The following is a 21796-nucleotide window of genomic DNA, read 5'->3' as shown; positions in this document are numbered from 1 at the left end:
TGCTTAATGTATATAGGCCACTGCCTTTTCTCTTGTAAACTACTGTCTTCTCCGTTGGAATCTTGATGTATTTATCTGTGAGCTCTTCTTAGTTATTAATGTTCTGCATGTTGCATGTATTTTTCTGAGTTTCAGGGCTTTTATTTTACATTCTTAGAGGAGCTAGTAATTTTGTTTATAAGCCAGTGGGCCTGCTGTTACAAGATGTTTCATTTTAACAGACTGGCTGGAGGTGTGGTCCTTGTGGAACTGGTGCTTGGGACCCCTTCTCCCGGGGCTCAGCAGATGCAGGTGACAAGAGGGTGGGACACCTTCTCCCGGGGCTCAGCAGATGTGGGTGACAAGAGGGTCTGTGGGTGAGTCCGGCCCTGACAGAGCTGGGAAGCAGGCCAGGTGTTCTTTCCAGGACTCCACAGGGCATCGGCTGCAGGAGGAGCTTTGAATGAGGACCTAGCTGGAGCAGCTGTGGAGTGTCTGCAGTGGATGGGGGAGTGCCCTGCAGGTGAAAGGGAAAGAGACATTTGTCCTCCCTGCCTCCCTGTCTCTCCACAGCCCGGCTTCTTGGTGGGTTGGGGTGGCAGGTGTTGAGCAGGGTGTGTAGGTGGGCTTGGGGGAGGGCAGTGGATGCAGGTCAGTCTGAGGGGACTAGGTAGCCATCATAGTGTCCTCACTTACATTCACCTCTCTAAGTGCTGGTCACTGAATTGCACCTTGTTTTTCTGTTTTAAAGAGCTTTGTTCTGGAAGCAATACTGGGTACTCAGTAACCGTGGGTGTGCTGAACGGGCAGGCTTGGTGAAGGTTGCTAAGGAGCAGCTTCATGGAAACTACTGATGAGACCGAGAGCGTCAGTAGTATTAATATAATGCAGAAATCCAGGAAAAGCCGTTCACTCCTGTGATATCACAGTGGTTTGGACTGGACTAGGACATATAATAGGACTTGGTTTTGTGGTTTTTAAGGCCCTTTTTCCTTTTTGAAAATTGAACTGGCTCTACACTTGAGTTTGTCTTATATTCAGCCTAATATGGTAAACTAGGCGATAAATATTGCTTTACACCTTATCCAGGCATTTACTGCTATCCTCACGCCTTCAGGGGCAGCTCAGAGTTTTTTTTGGCTCCCTCATTTGGATAGTTGGCCTCACTTTTAGTGCAGCTTAATTCAATAAGCGTCTCTCCTAATGCTGCCATGTGTCAGAGACTGTTGGGGATGGAGGCTGCAGATATGAAAGGATGGACAAGTTGCAGAGATGAGAGTGATAAACCCTGTGGGAGGGGGGTGACCAAGGAAGGGTTCTAGGAAGAAGTGATCAGCTGGAGTTTGAAGGGTAACTGGGAGTTCTTGGACTGCCAGGTGCTCTGTGAGATAGGCTTGAACTGGCACGGGCATTTAGGAAATTATGGGCAGTGTGGTGTTGGTGGAGTATCAGGGGTGTGTATGGGGGATGGGAGGGAGCCGAAAGAGGTAGAAACCTGGTCGTGGAAGGTCTGGCGTGTCCTCTCTCAACTGTATTGTTGCATATAGGACTTTCTGTATGAGAGCGCGACATAGGGTCACAGCTGAGACAGGAATCCTGCCCCTGTGCTTCTTTCGTGTGGTCCTAGGCAAGGAGCTTTCTCACGTTAGTGGGTTGCTATGAGGATGATGAAATGACCTAAGATAGGCCACATGGCACCTGGCGGGTGCTCAGCAGAAGGCCCTTGTTCTTCTCTTTTGGCTTCCTTCTCCTGACTGGAGTAAGTTCTCTGAGGCCTCACCCTTGCTCATGGAGCATAGCTTGCATTTGTGGAGGGCACGTCCTCTCTGACATGCATTTCCTTCACTGGCACACTCGAGTGCACAGCAGAGGCCCAGTCCTGGCCACACTGTCCCCTGGCTTTTCTGTGTATCTGTTCTTTAATGGGAAACCAGATAGTTCTGATGTCTAAGATATCTCTGCTTTTGGAATAAAAAATCAGAGCAAATGATCCTTCAAAAGATTTTCACCTTGGTTTTGTTTATGAAGAGAGTGCCAGCTTAGGTAGTTGATGCTGAAATAACAATGTCTCAGGGCATTATTAGAGGTTTATAGGGAAAAGAGGATAATACATTAACGTTTTACAGGTCACATGGTGGCTGTACTAGAATGGCATTTGACTGGTGATTTATTGTATATAGTTTTGGATGTTGGACCAGTATCTAGGAAACTTGAATGAAATTTTCTTTAAAGAATACTGGTCTGAGTTTACCATCTTTTTTTTTTTTTTTTTTTTTTTTTTTAATGGCCAACTTCTTGTTCCTTGTGTACTCCACTGCATTGCCCTGAAATTATGTTCTCTTGTCACTTCAGGCAATTGCAGTTGTATTTGAAATTCTCACCCCAGTTTTCTAAATGGCAGACACAGATTCAGAGATACCTACAAACCTGTTGACAGATTTTCTATCTCCAAACACTTCTGTGTATTTCTGAAAAGGGGGCGCCAAAGTCCTCCTTTCCTGAAAAGCTGGGAGCAGGAGCTAATTTGCAAGTGATTTAGAAATTATTTTTAATGTTGAATTTCCCTTTTCAAGTTTATTTTGGGGCCCACTTGTCTTTGATTTCATGGGAAGCAGAATCAGGTTGGGAGGCTCCTGCTTTTCAGAAAATTTCTCGAGAGAGAGAGAGAGTATGTGTGTGTGTGTGTGTGTGTGTGTGTGTATATATGTTTTTTTTTTTGAGGTATAAAAAGGGGAAGCCAGAAGTACACTGTAGTAAAAGCCCCAAGTCCTATGTTTACTTGTCTTACACCTTTCAGCTCTTCAAAACAAAAAACAAAATTGCCTGTCTGATAATGTAGAGAGCCTCCCCACATTGGAGAAACCCTTTTGTTCCAAGAGTCTGTGGGTTTAGTGTGTTATTTCCACTTATAGAAATTTTGTCTGTAATATTGTTTCTAGGCAGGAAAAAGGTTTTTTTGTTTGTTTGTTTGAGACGGAGTCTCACTCTGTCGCCCAGGCTGGAGTGCAGTGGCGCGATCTGGGCTCACTGCAAACTCTGTCTCCTGGGTTCATGCCATTCTCCTGCCTCAGCCTCCCGCGTAGCTGGGACTACAGGCGCCCGCCACCATGCCTGGCTAATTTTTTGTATTTTTAGTAGAGACAGGGTTTCACTGTGCTAGCCAGGATGGTCTCAATCTCCTGACCTCATGATCCGCCCACCTTGGCCTCCCAAAGTGCTGGGATTACAGGCGTGAGCCACTGCGCCTGGCCAGGAAAAAGGTTTTAAAGAAATAATTATTTGGGGAGGGAAATATTTTTCATTTCTTAAATTATTGAGTGAAGCTAAGCAGAAGGAAATATATGTGCCTAGGAAAAAGAATAGAGCAAAAAAAAAAAAAAAAATTAATGTGAAACTGCCAAAGAAAGGAATGGCCCCGGAGAAAAAAACAGCTAGTGATTTTTAAGGACAAATGCCTGTAAGGTAAGCTTGTTTTTCTTTTTTAACAATTCATTACAGTTTTCCACAAGTTGTTAGCTCCTAGCTAAATACCTGCCTTCTCCCTGTCCTGTTTTAAATGTTTATTTCTGGCCTCTGGTTGATTACCCTTGTGCTCTTCGTGGAGATATTCTTGGACTTTGTTGGAAGAGGCCAGCCTGCTCACCAGTGCTCTGCAGGATTGGTCTATATCTAGAAGTATTTTTTCCTGAGATTTTTCATTTGCAGTTGCCTTGTTCGTTCGTTCATGGCAGCTGTCTTTTGCTTTCCACACAAAACCAGCTTGCTTTTACTAGTAAGTCTGAGACTGGTTCTCACCTGGGCCTGAAAACAGCAACTTAGGTTACGTTCTCCCTTGACCCCTGAATCTCAGAGTAAACGTGTGACTCACAGAACGTTGGTGGAGTTTGACCCTGTTTCCATGTCTTCAAGGACATGTTTACTTTGAAATTCAGAGGTTTGTTTTGCTGAATTTGCTCTCGCATATGTGCTAGTTTTATCTGAGTGTACTAGTTTTATATCTGTTTAATTTCTATCTCCTTTTCAGAGGGCTTTTAATGTCCCTTTAGATCACCATTTTAGTGTTTTTTTTTTTTTTAAGGAGAAAAAAATTGTGAGGTGGGGGGAAATGGGGTTGCCTTTTGCTCCCAAAGCCTAAATGGATAGTCATTGCTTATAATGCTGGTCTACACTTGACGCTTCCTACTGCTTTAGATGTGATGTATCCGGTACTGTGAAGGTAATGATCCTCAACCGCAGCAATATTCCCTAACAGGAGTATCTGTCATATTCATGGGGATTACCATGTTCATTGATTTGTGTCTGTAAATCTGCTGTTTCTACCCTTTAAATTTGATCTATAATTGGACCTCCTTAAATGGTTCAGATAAGGTAGTCTGTATTTTCTCAATGCGGCGTTGCTGTCAGCTTCTCCTTTTTCATTATACATTCAGCAGACTTGATAAAATCAGCAGGACACCTCATTTGAAACTGTTTAATCGCTGCCTTTTTCCTTTGCTAAACCATTGAGGTGGTCAAGCGATGTACACAAATCATTTTAAATAGAAAATATGGTTTTCTCTGTGACCCAGCTAAATAGATAGTGTTATGCAAAACAAGTTAAAAAGTAATAAATGCCAAAAAAATCTTCTAATTGGAGTAAAAAATTGTGGGCAACTCTATCCTCTCTCCAAAAGTGGAGTATCCTGAAATATTGCCAGGACCTGTAAAGACAAGATGATGATTTTCTAAAGATTCTCTGGTTTTTGAACAAAGCAAATTTAAATTTTCAAGGAGTGCTTAGCTGCCTTTTGCATCCATTCAAAGGGAGCCCATGCTTATTTGTAATGCCTTTACATCCTACTTTTGTAGGGATAAATTTGCTATCTGTTAATATCTATGCAGCATAACCTTTCAGCCATTTGCTATTGGGATAATAAATTTTTGTTTCTTTGTCATTTTGTCTATTCAGCTGTTACTCTTCAAAGTACAAACTAAAAATAATAGCTCCAAATAAATGCCACATAATAAAGTGTTTTACAGTTGTAGCTGGAATAACCTGGTGGCTGCTGCTCGCAGTCCTATTACCATTGCTGGTGCGATAGTTTCTTCCCTGCGTGTCAAGGTGACTACCAGGGCCAGCTCATTAAAACAATCTTTTCTTTGGAACTGGCTTGGTATTTAGTGCTATACCCAGCAGCCTGCCAAGGCACAATATGGAGCACTAGACTCACAGCATAGAACACGGGAAATTATGTGGCAGTCACTGTGTGAAAAAAATCCAAATTCTCCATAACCTCATTTTCATGCTTCAGCATTTTATTGTGAATAATTTACAGTTATACCTGTCAGTAGTGGAAGTAGGACCAGTTGCAGATTTACCTTAGACAGTGGTAAGTTTTACCTGGTTTATGTGGCCCTGTAGAATTAATATTTACACTGTACTTGAATGAGACACTGGGCATGTTTGGCTGTTTTTCTTGCCCCTAGGTAAACTTGAGATGGACAAGCTGGGATATCATAAAATACACTAAAAGTGTACCTTTTTCTTACAGGTTCTGGCTCCTTGGCAGCAATGGCTGTATTTGAAGATAAGTTTAGGCCAGACATGGAGGTATGTAAGTCCCTGCAGTTTTATTCTCTTTCAAAGATTTTTGTGGTTTTATCTTGAACATTTACAAATTGATTGCTGATTCCTTCCGAGCTTGTACAGCACTGTTGTTAGTTGGAATGTTCTTTGGCACAGATGGTCTGTTTGCCGAAGAGACCAGCTTCCTTTTGTAGTGGCCCAGCTGTGCCCTTCCTTGGGCTTGAGGCGCCAGCGCTCTCCAGCTTTTTGCTCTGGGCTTTGGGCTGTCTAGGAATCTTCTTGACTGTAAATGCGGTGGTAACGTGGAATGTTTTCTTGTGCACCAAGCTTTCTGTGTCACAATATCTCAGATGTGTATGTCTTTGCATGTTACAGAGATGTGACCTGAAAATGGAGGCAGTTTTAAAAATCCCTATAGGTGATTCTGCATCTGGCAGAAGATGGGGACAAGACCATGCATGTGGTGGAATCATCTCAGAGTGTAATGATCTAGTGTGTCAGATACATGTATGAGATATTCTTTTATTGTATTTTCTTTGGTGGTGGGGGAAGGTGGTATCTTCTGAATGATACTTCACTTAAGTCTACTTTAATGATAGATTGTCTCCACCCCCCACCCCCTACATCTTCAGGACAAATGCATAGCTCTTCCATGGTCACTGTCGCAGGAATGTTGAATATGCCTGGATCCATCATGGTACCACGTTACTCCTCCGTGGCACTACATCTTGCTGCTAAACCAGCATTTGGCACATCAGCTTTTTTGATGGTTGTTAATTTTTTGATGGGGAGTATCAACTTCTTTTCAACAATTAATAGGTAGTTTATGAGTGGTTTACCCTATTTCTTAGTATGTAGGTTTTTTGCCATTTCTGACTTTGCAGAATTGTTTAGGGACCAGAGAGTGTCTCTGGAATTGCTTTTTGACAGTGCCTTATGTCCAGCCATCTTTGGAAAAGATTGCTTATTAAAAATACTTTGTTCTTCCATCATCTCATTGTCATTGGAGCACCAAGTGTCATTGGAACTCTGAAGCTCTCTCTGCCCTTTAGGTTTGGACCAAGTGCCGTCAAAGCCAGAGAAAGTAGGATTAAAGATACTGATCAGCCAGGACAGACAGGGGTTTTCTGCTGGAAACGGCGATACCTACCCTCGGTACATGGGGATAGCTCTTATAAGTGACTTGGTCACTCGGCTAGATTTCTTTGCTTCTCGGATAGCTGCAGGAATTAAAACATAGTATATAGAATTTAGGTGTTTTACACTAAAAATGATAGTGTCTTGTTCCAATTAAGACTAGTAAACAGGTCCAAGTATAGACAATAAATGAGATTGGGATTCTGTTCTCATTTCTCAATGTGAACAGTTACTCCCATATCAGCATTATTTTCTATTTGGCCTTCTTAAATATAGAGAAAAAATAGGATATATTAATACTAGGTCACTTAGAAAAAGAAAAGGAAAAAAGTTCCCCAGTTTTCTAACTGTAGGAGAGGAGTTCCTAAGGTTCTACGCATCCATTAGAACTCACAGAGGTACAGGGAGGCGTACTCTTCAGTTTTGTTTAGAAAATCACCTCATTAATACCAAACCCTTCTTTAAAACACATTAATCTTTTCAAATCTTCCTGAAAGGTTTGTCTATTTCCAGTTGATTAGGACTTCCATATGTTAAAGAAAAATGAGAATTGTAGGAAAAGTTGAGAGTATGAGGTACATTAGAAGTGACTTTAACACTCCACTAAAGTAATTTTACCTTATTTAGAGTTTGGATTTGAAATGGTTCAAAGGCTGTGAATTGAATATTTGATGTGATTTTGGGAAGTAAAGGGGAATGTCAGCATCCCTTCAATAAAATTGATATTATCAATCTGAAGAATGTTTTTTAGATCAGTTGTGTCCATAACTGGGAGCATTAGCTGTGAGACCTTGAAACAGGTTGGCCATATTCTTATTTCACATTGATTATTAAATGGACAATTTTAGGTAACTGGTTTTTATTCACTTGTTATTGAAACCATATGCACACCGACAATCAGTGAAAATCACTTTATTTTAGAGACAGTCTCGGCTGGGCGCAATGGCTCATGCCTATAATCCCAACACTTTGGGAGGCCGAGGCGGATGGATCACTTGAGGTCAGGAGTTTGAGACCAGCCTGACCAACATGGTGAAACCTGTCTCTACTAAAAATACAAAAAATTAGCCAGGCGTGGTAGCAGGTGCCTGTAATCCCAGCTACTCCGGAGGCTGAGGAAGGAGAATCACTTGAACCTGGGAGGCGGAGGTTGCAGCAAGCCGAATTATACCACTGCATTCCAGCCTGGGTGACAGAGCCAGACTCTGTCTCAAAAAAAAAAAAAAAAAAAAAGGGAGAGACAGAGTCTCACTCTGTCACCCAGGCTGGAGTGCAGTGGCGCGATCTTGGCTCACTGTAGCCTCTGCCTCCTGGGTTCAAGCAATTCTTGTAGAGACTGGGTTTCACTATGCTGCCCAGGTGGGTCTGGAACTCCTGAGCTCAAGCAGTCTGCCTACCTTGGCCTCCCAAAGTGCAGGTATTACAGGTGTGAGCCACCGTGTCTGGCTGAAAATCACTTTATTAAGGTGAAGGTGGTACCTTCTTCTTTAGTGGTTGAGTTTAAAAGTAAACAGAAGGCACATAATAGAGTAACAGCTGTCAGCAGATTAGTTGTTTAAAAATCTAAAGAGATGTTAATAGTAGGAAACATTTATTGTGAAGACCAAGCCACTAACTGTGCTAACCACACTGTTGCTTTTGGTGAATATTAAATGAAGGCCAAGACTGCCTAGCAGAGTTGAGAGGACACCATTTTAGATCCAGCCAAAGTGTCTGTCATTGGTGGTTCTGCGTCTATATAGAACTCATAACAACAAAGACATTTTGGTTTAAAATTTCCAAACTTTTTGTTTTCCTTCTTTCCAGGGAGACTTTCTTTCTGTGTCAAAAAGCCCTGGATAACTTTTCTTGCCTAATTAGAGACCACAGAATTGGGTGACTAAGCCTGCTGTTTCCTTTCAGTGTGGAAAGGCTTCTGGATGTGTCTCAGACAGAAAGCCAGGAGAACAGCACTGCTGCCTTTCACACCTCGAATGGGTTGCCAGGACAGTAACTGCCACTCACTTACAGAGAATTGCTTTGCAAAGGGGCAGTTTTAGGCTGTTGTAATAACAAATTGTGTAACCAACAGTAATTTTTAGGCTAGACTTATGAAACAAACTCTTGGCTTTATTGTTAAAACAAATAACAAATTAGAGGAAGCCCAAAGTCCTTCTGTTTCCTGATCTACAAACCTGTACTTTAGATAGTGCTGGGCCTTTGGACTATAGTATTTATGGAATACAAGTTCCTCCCTCCTTAAAAACCTGTCTCGTGTTCTCGTCATCTCTAGCTGCACTGTCCAGCACTAACCTTACGTGGTTATCGAGCGTTTGAAATGTCAGTTGAGAGGGTCTGTAAGTGGAAAACACACCAGGTTTCAGAAACTTAATACAGGAAGCTTTAAAAACACCTCAATAACTTTTATACTGATTATATGTTAAATGGTACTGTTTTAAGTATATTGGCTACATAAAAATATTAATAAAATATCATCTAATTCTATTTTTTAAACTAGCTACTACAACATTTATTGGGCAGGGCCAACCTATCACTGCATTTTGAACTTGTCATTTACACACTACATTTAAGGTTTCTGCCATATCCAGGTGCCAACTGCTCTATTAATTTTTTTGAAAATTTAAATTAAATTAAGGTATAATTTACATATAATAAAGTGCACAGATCTTGAGTGTAGAGTTCAATGGGTTTTGGCACTCAAATGAAGGTAGAGAACATCTCCTTTACCCCCGAGGGCCCCTTTCCAGTCAGTTTCATTCTCCATCTTTCCCACAACCACTTTGATTCACCTTTTAAACTTAAATTTATTTTTAAAATACAGTTTATATCTGAAATCCTGGGTTTGATGTACTGGTTCTATTTTTCTTTTCTTTTTCTTTTTTAAGACAGGATCTTGCTCTGTTGCCCAGGCTGGAGTGCAGTGGCATGACCAGGGCTCACTGCAGCCTCGACTTCCCAGGCTCAAGTGATCTTCTCACCTCTGCCTCCCAAGTAGCTGGGACTATAGTTGTGTACCACTACGCTTGGCAGATTTTTTTGAATTTTAGTAGAGATGAGGTCTCACTATGTTGCCCAGGATGGTCTCAAACTCCTGGGCTCAGATGAGCCACCATGGCCAACCTGTATTTTTCTTCAAGACACATGAAAGTGGGTACATACTATCAATAGAAATAAAAATGGTTCATATATCACCATCACATGTAAGCCCAGGGATTAAACTTTGGGGAAACATAGGTTCCCTTTGGCCATTCTTGTCTGCTCACTGTTCTTTGAATATAGCGTGCACTGGCTGGCCGTGGATCCTTACCACTGGTGCCCGCCAGCAGTACCCTCAGTTGCTGCTTCATTTATTTGTGTCCCTGTGCTGCACTGTACACACCCGTCCTGTTGTTTTCTGGTTGTTTTCAGAGGCATCTCCTCCATGCCAGTGAGAGAGGGAGCTCCTTGAGGGCAGGGGCCATGAAGTCATCTCTGTTCTTAGCTCCTGAGGTTAAGTATGTGTGTGTTGCCTTGAGACAGTAGGATAACCCTGAGCTTAGTCTGAGTTATCAAAACCACCTGGGAAATGGAAGGGACCTTCTCTTCTTCTTATCTAGAAAGTGCTGAACATCTTTTCAAGGTAACAGGACGATAACCAGTACACTTCTCAAATAGCGTGCAGTACTGGGGCACAGAGTCAGCAAAGCAAACACCCCATTAAGGACACAGGAAAAATGAAGATGGGGCAAAGGGCAAATGCTCATTGGGAAATTACAGGCCAAAAAAGCAGAAGAGTGAAACCCAGCTGGGATTCGTAAATGCCCAAGATGGGCTTCTGCTGTTTTAAGTTATCTGAGCCATGACTTGCCTCAAGTAAAAGTCCTCAGTTCCTGAGTTTCAACTAACCATGTGAGTTTAGGGCACGTTAAAAATCTTCAAAAAGTCTCACCCAGTTTTGGCCTAAACGCTACCTCGAGTGGTCTTCTAATTTTCATTTTTTTGTTTGTTCCCTTGCTGTGAGCCTGAATTCTTCCCTGGCAGGGACTGTGCGTACACCTGGTCGTTTCTGTTCCCTTGCCCTAGCATGGTGACTGGTGCATAGTAGGTATTCAGCCAGTGTGTGTTGAATGGGTGGATAAAAAGGTGTTAAACACAACTTTACTTAGTGGTTCTGAGAGTAATCTTCCTTTGAAACAGTTCGATAATTTCACCTTTAGTGTTCATAGTACTTAGCTGTGATGGAAATGAAGGCATAAAAAATTGTATTACTTACTGGTGATAAGTCTCATGCTTTATTTTTATCAGTGAAGGTGCTTATTCAGACACTGTACCAATGTATTGCCAGAATAGGGGATTTTGAAATGTGTAAGTTGACCTGATGACAAGGGGTCAGTTATATGAGAGGTTTTTTTGGTGATGATGAATTGCTCAGAGCATTCCCCCAGATTTTTTCTTCTCTATTGTTAAGGCTGGTATAAGAATTCAGCTCCCGGTCCTGGTTGTTACCCACAGGCTAGCTTACCTGGACAGGAAAACTAGTGATGACCATGCTGGGGCATTTTCAGTCCATTTTCCAGTTAAAAATAAGGAGTTTGATCATGATACCTGGAAATACGGCGTTAGCTTGGCAGATATGTATCTTGAAAATTGCTAAAATGAAACATGGATTTTATTTAAGGGGGAGAGAGAATTAAATGAATCCGATAATGTAGGTTAGTTTTCCTTCTATTCCATTTCTTTGTAAGAAGGGATGTTTTCATTTGGCCTAGTGAGAAATTTAAACTCTTGGAGATTACAATTCATTAAAATGGGTAGAAGATTAATATTTAGTCTGTCAAGATCAATACTGCCCCCTCTTTGCACTAATTGTCAGAATATCTTGCGAGGGCTGCTGAAGGGTAGTGGTGTGCGCAGGACCCTCACATCACAGGGAGATGATTCAAAGGCAAACTGTCCTGCACCCTCTGGTATCGACTTGCAAATTAGCATCTGGAATCTAATTAAACAAGCTTAATGAAAGTAGCAGCTGAATGCTGCTGGAAAAGACAATCAGCTTTTTTCCCCCCTCTCTGATACATATTCTGTACTATTGAAGTTGGTCACCAAACACATCGTGTGAGCACAGTTAAAAAAAAATTAGCATTTATTTGAAGAATAGAAACTGTTTTTCATTCTGTTATGCATTTGGCATGCTCTGGCGTCCCATGAGAGCCATGCCACAGCAGATAGTGCACAATATTTATAAATCCATGACAGGCAATAATAGCAACTTGAAAAATTCTTTTGCTAGAATCTCAAGTTGAGAGCTGCCAAAAGCTGAGAGGATCAGATCTGCAGTGGCAGCTGCTGTGCCCTACAGTTAGAATTCTAGACTTTGAAGATGCTCAACTTAAAGAAATGAAGACTGCAGGCTTAGCCAATTTTTGCAGGTTTCTAGAGCTCTGGCTCTCTGCCTTTTGAAGATGAGTTGCTGAAGCTTCTACCACTGCCTGAGGCGTGCTAACACCAGCAGGATCTTTTTTTTTCCTAGTCTTAGTGTGTCTTCAGTTTTAAGTAGCACATGCTTAGTCAATGCCAACTGTGATGGTCCTTTCTCTGGTTGCAATACCGAGGGATGAGCTCCTACCCTATACCCTTCAGAGAGAAGCTATGAAGATAGATGGTGACATATACAAGCGCCACTTCAGCCGTCTGATTTATGGAGTCATATTTCATCACTCAGCAAGTGTTGGCCTCTAGAGAAGCCCTTATAGATTGCTAAAGATGTGAGCAGCTATCGCCCTAAAGGCTTGTGGTTACCTCACAAACGTGATGCCAAACACCTAGCTACTGAGGAAACAGAATTAATCTGTCATTGCAGGCAGCTATAGATCCACTTTAAATAATGAGAGTTGATACCAATATGGTTTTCTGACAGCAAATCTTAGAAGTAACTGTGTGTGTGTTTTTTTTTATAAGTCCAGTATTAGGAAGACACTGAGTTGCAGTTTCATTTGTGCTTTGCAGGTGGACAACAGTGTGAGAGATCTGCATTATTTTGATTTAAAAATCTGTGCAATTTGGCATATAGAATGGTCCCAAAAGAGAACATAGTATGAGTTCAGTATGGTTGCCTGGAAAGGGGCATGGGGCTTGGGAGCTAGAGGATTGGGCTGCAGGTCTGTTTCCTCTGTGCTTAGAGCAGGACTCTGGGAAGAGGGGCATCCTCATCTGTACTATCTCAACAGAGACCTGCCTGCACGTTGCTGTGAGCGTTAGATGTGGCCTGTAAAAACACCTTAGATGGTGGCTGACACAAAATTGGCTCTAAAATATGGCAGCTGGTTTTATTTTTTTAGTTATTCAATAGTAGGATACAAACATCGCATAGCAGCGACTAATGTGATTATTTGTGCTGGCATCAGGCTTGGTGAATTTATAGCATGATATAGATAGATACAGTCCTTATCTGAAAGCGTAATATTGGAGACAGGCATATGTGGTGGTCATAGACAATGGTGTATTATTTCATTTACTTTTCAGCAATTCCTTGAGGTCAGTACTTTGTTGTCTTCATTTTGTAGAGAAGAAAATTGGGCTGTAGGGAGGCCAAATAACTGGCCAGAGGTCACATACTCAGTGGAAAACTCAGAGTCTGAACCCTGGTCAGCCTGATGTTAGAGCCCTCCGACGGGTTCAGCCACTGTGCGATATCTGCCTCTTTGTCATTCTTTCACAACAGGGTGGGAAAGACATCTTATTCCTTTAATTCTTTAACACTTTCTTATTCCTGTAATTCTTTAACAAGACTGGGAAAGACATCTTATTCCAGGTGAGCAGAGGTGTGGGTTGCTTGGGCTGTTCCTTTTCTCTGATGAGGTCTTGTGAAGACGGCAGAAAGCCAAACAAGTGTCAAGACAAGGTGTGTAAAGCTCTTTGGCAGCTCTGTGATTGGAGGGAACCCAGGAACAGAAAGGTTTAAGGAAGTCAGAGATACAGAGATGTTAGTAAATGTAATAAAATCACTTGGCTGTGGAAGATCATTTATTTCTTTTAATTCTAGATTTTTTTTTTCATTTTTAAACTGCCCTCCACCCTAAATAGCTTGTGATTGTTTTATTCCCCTAAAATTTTCAAATATTATTTACAGGAGAGCTGTTTTTTCCATATAGGTGGTGATGTACAGACAGCACAGCCCTCTTCAAATTTAGTAATGAGACCAAGAAGTCTTTAAATATTGGTGAATGGCATTTATCCATTTGAGGTGAATCATGAATAACTTGAACAAAAATAAAAAATAAGCAAGACTATCATATTTGAATAATGAGGTGCTCTTTTTTTCCCAACTGCCAAAACTTTTTAATCTTCGTCAACGATTGTTCTGTCCTCCGTCTTATTTAGGTTGCATCTGTGCGACTCTGAGCTCAGGAGCCCTGACAAGCGGCATATGAATTCTGTATTCATTAGTGATCTTGATCCAAATGCCTCTGTCCCTGCCACGGGGGCTCAGGTGTGGAAGCTGCTGGCTAATCCCACCAGCTGACATTCAGAGGTTTAATGACTCCATAGGAAGGTGACCACTCGCTGAGAGGTTTGCTGGCGGAACCCACACAGCAGACAATGGAGATCAAGGAAGACTATCCGTGTTTAGCCGAAGCACCTTCCTGTGCAACTTGAACCCTGTTGGCATCAAACACAGAGTTTTAAGTAAATGCAAAATTAAACCAAAAAAACCTTGACCTTCGATAACTATTATAAACAATGATTTTCTTATCTGTTTTGATGGTGTTTCAGGCTGTTTTTCTTATGGCGCTTTAATAGGTGTCAGCTTAATGAGCTGAACTTGACTCACTTCTCCAGATTTTTAGGTTTTAAGGTTATATTTGGTTGTTACATCTGTTTCGGCATCTCGTTTGTCTGGGGGGAAAAATGTGTATTTAGACCCAAAATTATTTTCTTATTAAATGTTTTTAAGGATTTATGCTAGGCCAGGCGCCGTGGCTCATGCCTGTAATCCCAGCATTCTGGGAGGCCAAGATGGGCGGATCAGTTGAGTTCAGGAGTTTGAGACCAGCCTGGGCAACATGATGAAACCCTGTCTCTACAAAAATACGGAAAAAATTAGCCGGGTATGGTGGTACATCCCTATAGTCTCAGCTACTCAGGAGGCTGAGGCGAGAGAGGATCGCTTGAGCCAGGGCAGTCAAGGCTGCAGTGAGTTGTGCCATTGCACTTCAGCCTGGGGTGACAGAGCGAGACCCTGTCTCAGAAAGAAAAAAAGGATAAGGATTTATGCTGGTATTTTTGTTTATTGTGCTCACTAGCCTTTTTTTTTTTTCTTCATTTCTTTTGAGATGGAGTCTCACTCTGTTGCCTGCCACCTCCACCTCCTGGGTTCAAGTGATTCCCTGGCTCAGCCTCCTAAGTAGCTGGGATTACAGGTGTGCGCCACCATGCCCGGCTGATTTTTGTATTTTTAGTAGAGGTGGTGTTTCGCCATATTGGCCAGGCTGGTCTCGAACTCCTGACTTCAGGTGATCTGCCGCCTCAGCCTCCTAAAGTGCTGGGATTACAGGCATGAGCCACCGTGCCTGGCCAATCCCTAGCTTTTATTTATTTTTATTTTTTAGAGATGGGATCTTGCTCTGTTGCTAAGGCTGGAGTGCAGTGGGACACTTAAAACTCACTGCAGCCTTGAATGCCTGGGTTCAAGGCATCCTTCTGAACCTCCCAAGTAGCTGGAATACAGGAGGGTGGTACCATGCTCAGCTAATTTAAAAAAAATTTTTAGGTAAGTCGTCTCACTATGCTGTCCAGGCTAGTCTTGAACTCCTGGCCTCCAGTGATCTGCCTGTCTCAGCCTCCTGAGTAGCTGGAATTAAAGGCACAAGCCACTGTGCTGGTGTCTTACTTTAAAAAAAATAATATTAAAGTATGAGTTTATTGATTGACTTGTAACTAATCAGATGTTTTGACTACTTTTTTAGGTCTACTATTCTAAAAGTGTGGGATACCTAGTTCTATTACTATGTAATAACAGCTTCATTGATAATTCACACCTATGCAGTTCACCTGTTCTGGGTGTATAGTTCAGTGGTTTTTAGTGTATTCACAGAGATGTACAGCTATGACCACAGCCAATCTTAGGACATTTCCATCACCTTAAAAAAATAATAACTCCATTCTTATTAGCTATCACTCCCCATTTTCCCCCAACCTTCCCAGGCCTAGGCAATAACCAATCCACTATCTCCGTACACTTGCCTATTCTGGACATTTCATGTAAATGTAATTATATAATATGTGGTCTTTTGTGCCTAGCTTCTTTCACTTCATGTAATATTTCACCTGTGTTGTAGCATATATCAGTATTTTACTTCTTTTTGATGGTCAAATAGTATTCTGTTGTATGGACATACCACATTTTACTTATTCATTAGTTGGACATTTGGATTGTTTTCACTATTTGACTATATTTATAATGCTGCTGTGAACATTGGTGTACAAGGTTTTGTATGGACATATGTTTTGATTTCTCTTGGGAAGAGAAATTCTAGGAGCAAGATTGCCAGGTCATATAGTTACTCTATGTTTAACCTTTTGTGGAACTGCCACAGTTTTCCAGAGCGTCTGTGCCACTAGCAGTGTGTGAAGGTTTCGATTTCCATATGTTCTCTTTTCCATATATCCTTCCATATATCCTCTATCCTTGATAGTCACCAAGACTTACCATCCTTTGGACTGTAGTCATCCTGGTGGGTGTGTGTGAATTGGTATCTTATCGTGGTTTTGATGGATTTTTTGTTAAGAACTAGTGCAACTATGGAAATGTTTAGATGGGACAATTGAAACATTTGATGTGCTTCCTTTGTACACTGGATTTGTGCCGTAATTGGGTTGATGATTGTACATTTGTTTAAATATTGAAAGGGCCTTTTCAGAGGCTCTCCCTGAGGCTACATTTGCTTTTGGTCATAATTCCTGCTTATTGGCTTTCCTTAAGACCTGAAGCATTAGACATAGTAAATTGTCTCTATTATTGGATCAAAAGATGTATCAGTTTTCCCCAATAATTTTCTCTCTGGCTTTATTTAACATAAAACGTTAGGTTTTAGAGATGTCTGAACCCTAACATACAATGCCTGAGGTCCTGTATGGAATTATTCTAAGTAGTGATTTCTAATAGTGCTATTAACCAGTTAATTTTAGAAATGAACAGTTATTGAAGGTGGCATTTATGGTTCAGTGGGTGATTTGGAAAATTACCCATTATGTCTTTAGAATAGATGATGATGAGAAACACTGTTAAAGGTGAAAGGTTCCCACCAGCACCAGATATTTTGAGTTGTCCCCCTTTTAAGAAGTGAGCTTGTTCTGTGCATTGGAGCCCACTGGTGGCCAGCTTTGGAGAGGTAGGAAGGGACTTCTTGAGTTAAGGCTGCTCTCTTCAGTCTTCTTGCTTTTTGAATTTTGTGGCATCTTACAGAGCAGATAGAAATTTTATGCGGTCTTTCACCTGATTCAAGAGCAGGACTTTGCTTCCTACCATACAGAGTTTGGAATTTTAGAAGTAATTGCTTCTTTCTTTCTTGATTCCCTAGGATTCGTTAGTCTTCCTGGACTTAGAAGTGGCCACTGAATGTGTATTCTTCCGTCCAAGTCTGTGTCTTCCTCATCTCTCTATCTTCAGAACCCCAGTTAATGGTGGTGGCTGGTCCTCACTTCTACCCTTGCCATCACATTCTGCCTTTATTAAAAATTGAAGTTGAAAGTGGGATATTTTGGGGAAGGGTTGAAGGAAATTTTAGAAAGTGTGACTTATTCCCATTTAATTTCAGGAAATAAAAGGGGGTTAGATGGAAGGAAACAGAAAAGGAAAGGCATAGTTTACCAAAAATCTCCAGAAGCTGGGAATGGATTCTTCTTGGGGCCAGGTCTCTGGAATTCAAGAATCTACAAATCTTAGGAAAGTGACTATATACACTTTGAAGGTCTCTATTTCCAGTTCTTAGAGGAGTAATGAAAGGATATCAACAAATGGTATATTGGCTTTGTTATTGACTTTGTTGATTTTTCTCCCAAAAATATTTCTGAAAATTCTGTCATGTCTTCTGCCCTGCTGTGTAAACACTGAATTTCATATTCCCACGTAACCAGTATGTCATCAGCAGATAGTTATGGGTTCCAAGTGATTGCAAGCTGTTTGGCTTGGTGCTGTAATGCAGAGGCAGTACTGAGAGAGGCTGTTGTGTATGGTGGTGGGAATTCGTTGTGCAGCTGTTGGCAAAGTAGATAGAAAAAGGATAGGTATTCTATTCTGTAGTTGATAGGTAATTACTTATGATGCATTTCTTTGGAGCAGGTGTTCCATTTGAAATGTTTTTGCTTTACATATTTCCTAGAACTGAAATGTAGGGGGACATACACCATATAGGAGAAATATTTCATGAAGTATATTGTCTGCTGGCACCTGTGGCAAAAGTCCAGCAAGCAAAAAACTTCTGGTCTTGTGACCAGAGATGAATCAGAGAGAGAGGTGAGAGCTAGATTCAGAGATAGTGTTGAATTCATAAGTGTTTGGAGACTCTTAACTGTACAGGTGGAATTGAAAGGAAGATATTGCTAATGAAATGTTCTGTGTCATGATATCAAAGAGAAAATGGGACTTCACCGCTGTCTTCAAATTGAATTGCCTTTGCTAACTTGGGTCTCAGGTACATAATAAGCACTAAAAATCCTTCCTTTATCTAGGTTGTCTTTTTTCTGTTACTTGAGCCAAGCCAAGGTTTAGAATGGGAAGATTTTCCTTGGGAAAAGAAATAAAAGATACTCTTTTGTTATTCACTGACTTTATTTCGTTTTAGAATTCTATTTGGTAAAAATTTGGAATCATAACCACTTATTGAACAGTGGCTTTCAGGGGGAGAGGAGGAAACCAGCACGAATTTCACCATCAAAAGTGAGGCTCTGTTACAAATCCAAGAGGTCATCTGTGGTTAGAGTTTCGCAAGCTCTTGGAACAATGGATTTCCACTTTCTTGTATATGGGTTAAAGAAATACAAGAAATGAAATACAGGACTGAGTGTTACTGGTTTGTAGCTTAGAATCTTCTAAGTTTTGCCTTGGCAGGTAATTTGGCATAAATTGTTAATGTAAATCTGGGTTAGTGGTGAAGACATTATTTTAGTAAAAAAGATAAACTGCTGATTAATTCAGCATAGAACTCAATTACAAATTGAAAGTGTCTCTGCGGGACTTCTGGACCCTAAAGACAGCAGATGTTGAATTGATTCTCCAGCATATTCACAGCGGTATGAAATATTCACATGGTTTATTGTACTTGTGTGGTGTGCGATATCAGAAAGGGGGGGTGGTGGGCTCGTGGGTGTGCAAGACAGTCACACACTGCACATTTGCTAATATACACTGAAGCGTGATGAAGAATTTTAGCAAAGATTTTTCTTCTTTTTATTAGCTCTGTGGAAAATTAAGTTTAAAATAATATTTGGGGCTAAATATTTAAATGTAGTACCTGTGTAGGTTTACATGATATATGTAAATTAACCTTAAATATAAAATGGTAAACCTTCTAATGCAGGGCATTTAGGTGTTAATTGAGACCACTGCCTACAAGAATTGGGGGGCATGAGGGCTTGGACCGTATTTCACTGAGTTAATTGTCAGCTTTCACAGGCTGGAAGGTTCTAAATTGCTACTATACTGTTATTACCTTCTGATCTAAAGCGTATGGTAATTTAAAAATGCCCCTGTATTTTACACAGGCAGGCAGAGAAGTTTTGTTTCTAGCCAAGAAAAAAAAAGCTTTGCAGTTTTTACGTATCTATATCAACTCAAGGGGGGAAAAGTCAGCAAATTTTATATATTGGAAGATCTGAATAAACGGAACTGCCAATATTTGAAGAGATTGGCGATTCTTAAGAGGGATGAGAATAAAGTTGGCTTGGATGAGATATTTCAAAGCTATTACTACTTTTATGACAGGTTTTTTTTTTTTCCATGACAGCCTATATCAAGTGTAGGTTTTGCTAGCTGAAGTAAAAACAGTTCTAAAAATAGCCAAATGATTATGGTAGGAACAAATATACCCTGGATACCTTCTGCTATTGTGAAAGCTTTAAAAAAAAGAAAAAAAGGTGCTCTTTCTCAAAAACTCCTAAGGCACATCAAAACTGGCAAAGGCAGAGTGTAGTAGGGGAAGTTTCTTGGCATCTGCGCCACCAGAAGAGATCTGTGTTGCCACTGGAGTTGCCATTAAGCCCTCTGTAAGCTGTTGATAGACGGTGGTCCTTCAGAGATGTGAGGGGTGGGCTTGCATGCCATTCACCTTGAGTTTTGTTGATCAGGCCTGTGCCTGGTTTTAAGACATGGTCCCTTTCTTAGTGACTTTACAACCTAGAGGGGCGCACAGGCCCACAAGCAGGGACTATGGCATGAAAAGTCGAGAACGGTACCCATACAATGGGCAGTAGAGGTACGGCGGAAGAGGAGCCGATGGACTCTATCTGGGGGACTATAAGGCCGCCTCAAATTGCATGTGACTCCTCACATGAATTTTTTTTGGTCTTGGGGTGTGAGGAAAGGTGGGACAGGGAGGCAGAAGAGAAGGAGACCATTCTGGACAGGAATGTTATGTCCAGAGGCACAGGGGCCCCTGCTCTGCCTCTCAGTTATGCAGTCCTGGAAGTTGGGACAGCCGGGAAGGGAAATGGCAGACAGTGTCTAAAGTTGTCTGGGCAGTCATTTCCCGAGTCAGTGTGGCCTTTTAATTAGCATCCGCTCTTCAGCGTGAGATAAGGCCGGAGCTTAGCATCCCTGTCCCTGCGTGTGAATATTTAGTTTAGAAAGCTGCCACGTTCCATTAGAGGTGCTTGTGTTTCGGCAGTGGGTGCAGGAGCTGTGTAGACTTTTCAAATGTCCTTTGAGATTTACGTTGCAGTGTAATTGGGAGATGCTGGTACTTAGTGTGTTGTGCATGGCGGAATGTGAGATTACCTGCTGTAATGAGACCCCAGCAGCATACCTCAGGAAGGTAGTTAAAGTTTTAACCTTAACAGATAATGTTACTTGTGGGTCTCTGTTAGGTAATTTATACTACCCTCCCCTAACCCTGAAATTGTGCAGAAACCAAGAAATGATAGGAAGTTATACTAAATAGATATTTTAAAATTCCACCTAGTGGTACAGATTTTTAAGAATATTTGCAGTGAATATTTTATCTGTAGCATGTGGTCATTCTCGCCATCATTGTCACCCTGTCATGTTGGAATGTAGTTTTTCTAGAATCAGAACCTTGGTGATAACAGAATATTAAAAAGACGTGTAAAGACTCATTAACTTTGGTTCCTTGACAAATACACTGGCTTTTAACTCAGCTGAATGGAATTAGGGGATAGAGCAGTAAGAATGGGCTGGGTGGAGTGTGCACGCGTGGGCTCTGAAGAGGCCTGGGTTGGAAGATTGATTTTTGCCTCTTGTGTAACTCCTGTAGCCCCAGTTTGTAAGATGTAAAACTCACTCTCATGAAATGGACTGAAGTTGGTACTTGAAGGGATCATTATGAGGACCGTGTCTGTAAAATGCTCATCAGTTGTAACAAGAGTTTACTCTCTGAGTCTCTGACTACCTCTTGTCCTGAAACTTTCAAAGAAAATTAAAGTGCCTTTGCTTTCTTGGTCAGTTTCAGTTAAGATTTACAATCAACAAATGGCCAGATGGGAAAATTAAATGATATGTTTTTTATTGACATATGGGATGGCCAAAAATAATTTGACTGATTCTGTTTGCTGAGAGGTTTTATTACATGTGTTTTAGGGAAATGTCAATGTTTGGATGTAGTTTTGATGCAGTGAATTTGATAGTTCTTTGCCATGGGATTCGATGACTAGATTCTGTAGTAGAGGAATTCATCAGGATGTGTTTAATTTTACCAAATGTAACAAGCCAGATGAGTGTTGGAATGTTAGGGTAGCATAATTTAAGCAATAAATAATTTTAGAGGTAAAGTACTTTAAAAAGAGAAGCCCGCAAGTGATTTATAAATTAAATTTACTTAAAGACTTGATGGTATCATTTGTATTTTTGGAGACTGGAGGTTTTGTTTTCTTGGGTGGAAAAAACCAAACCACCTTAAAGCG

General features: G+C 41.1%; 1 protein-coding gene across 1 annotated transcript in view; it reads left to right on the top strand.

The window, feature by feature from the left end:
* The window catches only part of PSMB7 (proteasome 20S subunit beta 7), a 61836-nt gene that overhangs the window by 25283 nt on the left and 14757 nt on the right, over positions 1-21796 (top strand). The window contains exon 6 of the mRNA XM_003264115.3: positions 5511-5569. Coding sequence (XP_003264163.1) covers positions 5511-5569 — 59 coding nt within the window. The remainder of the gene's footprint in view (positions 1-5510; positions 5570-21796) is intronic.

This window comes from Nomascus leucogenys, chromosome 8 (assembly GCF_006542625.1).
Source record: "Nomascus leucogenys isolate Asia chromosome 8, Asia_NLE_v1, whole genome shotgun sequence".
Lineage (NCBI taxonomy): Eukaryota > Metazoa > Chordata > Mammalia > Primates > Hylobatidae > Nomascus > Nomascus leucogenys.
The sequence above is the reverse complement of the archived record's forward strand: the minus strand, read 5'-3'. Positions and strand labels throughout refer to the sequence as shown.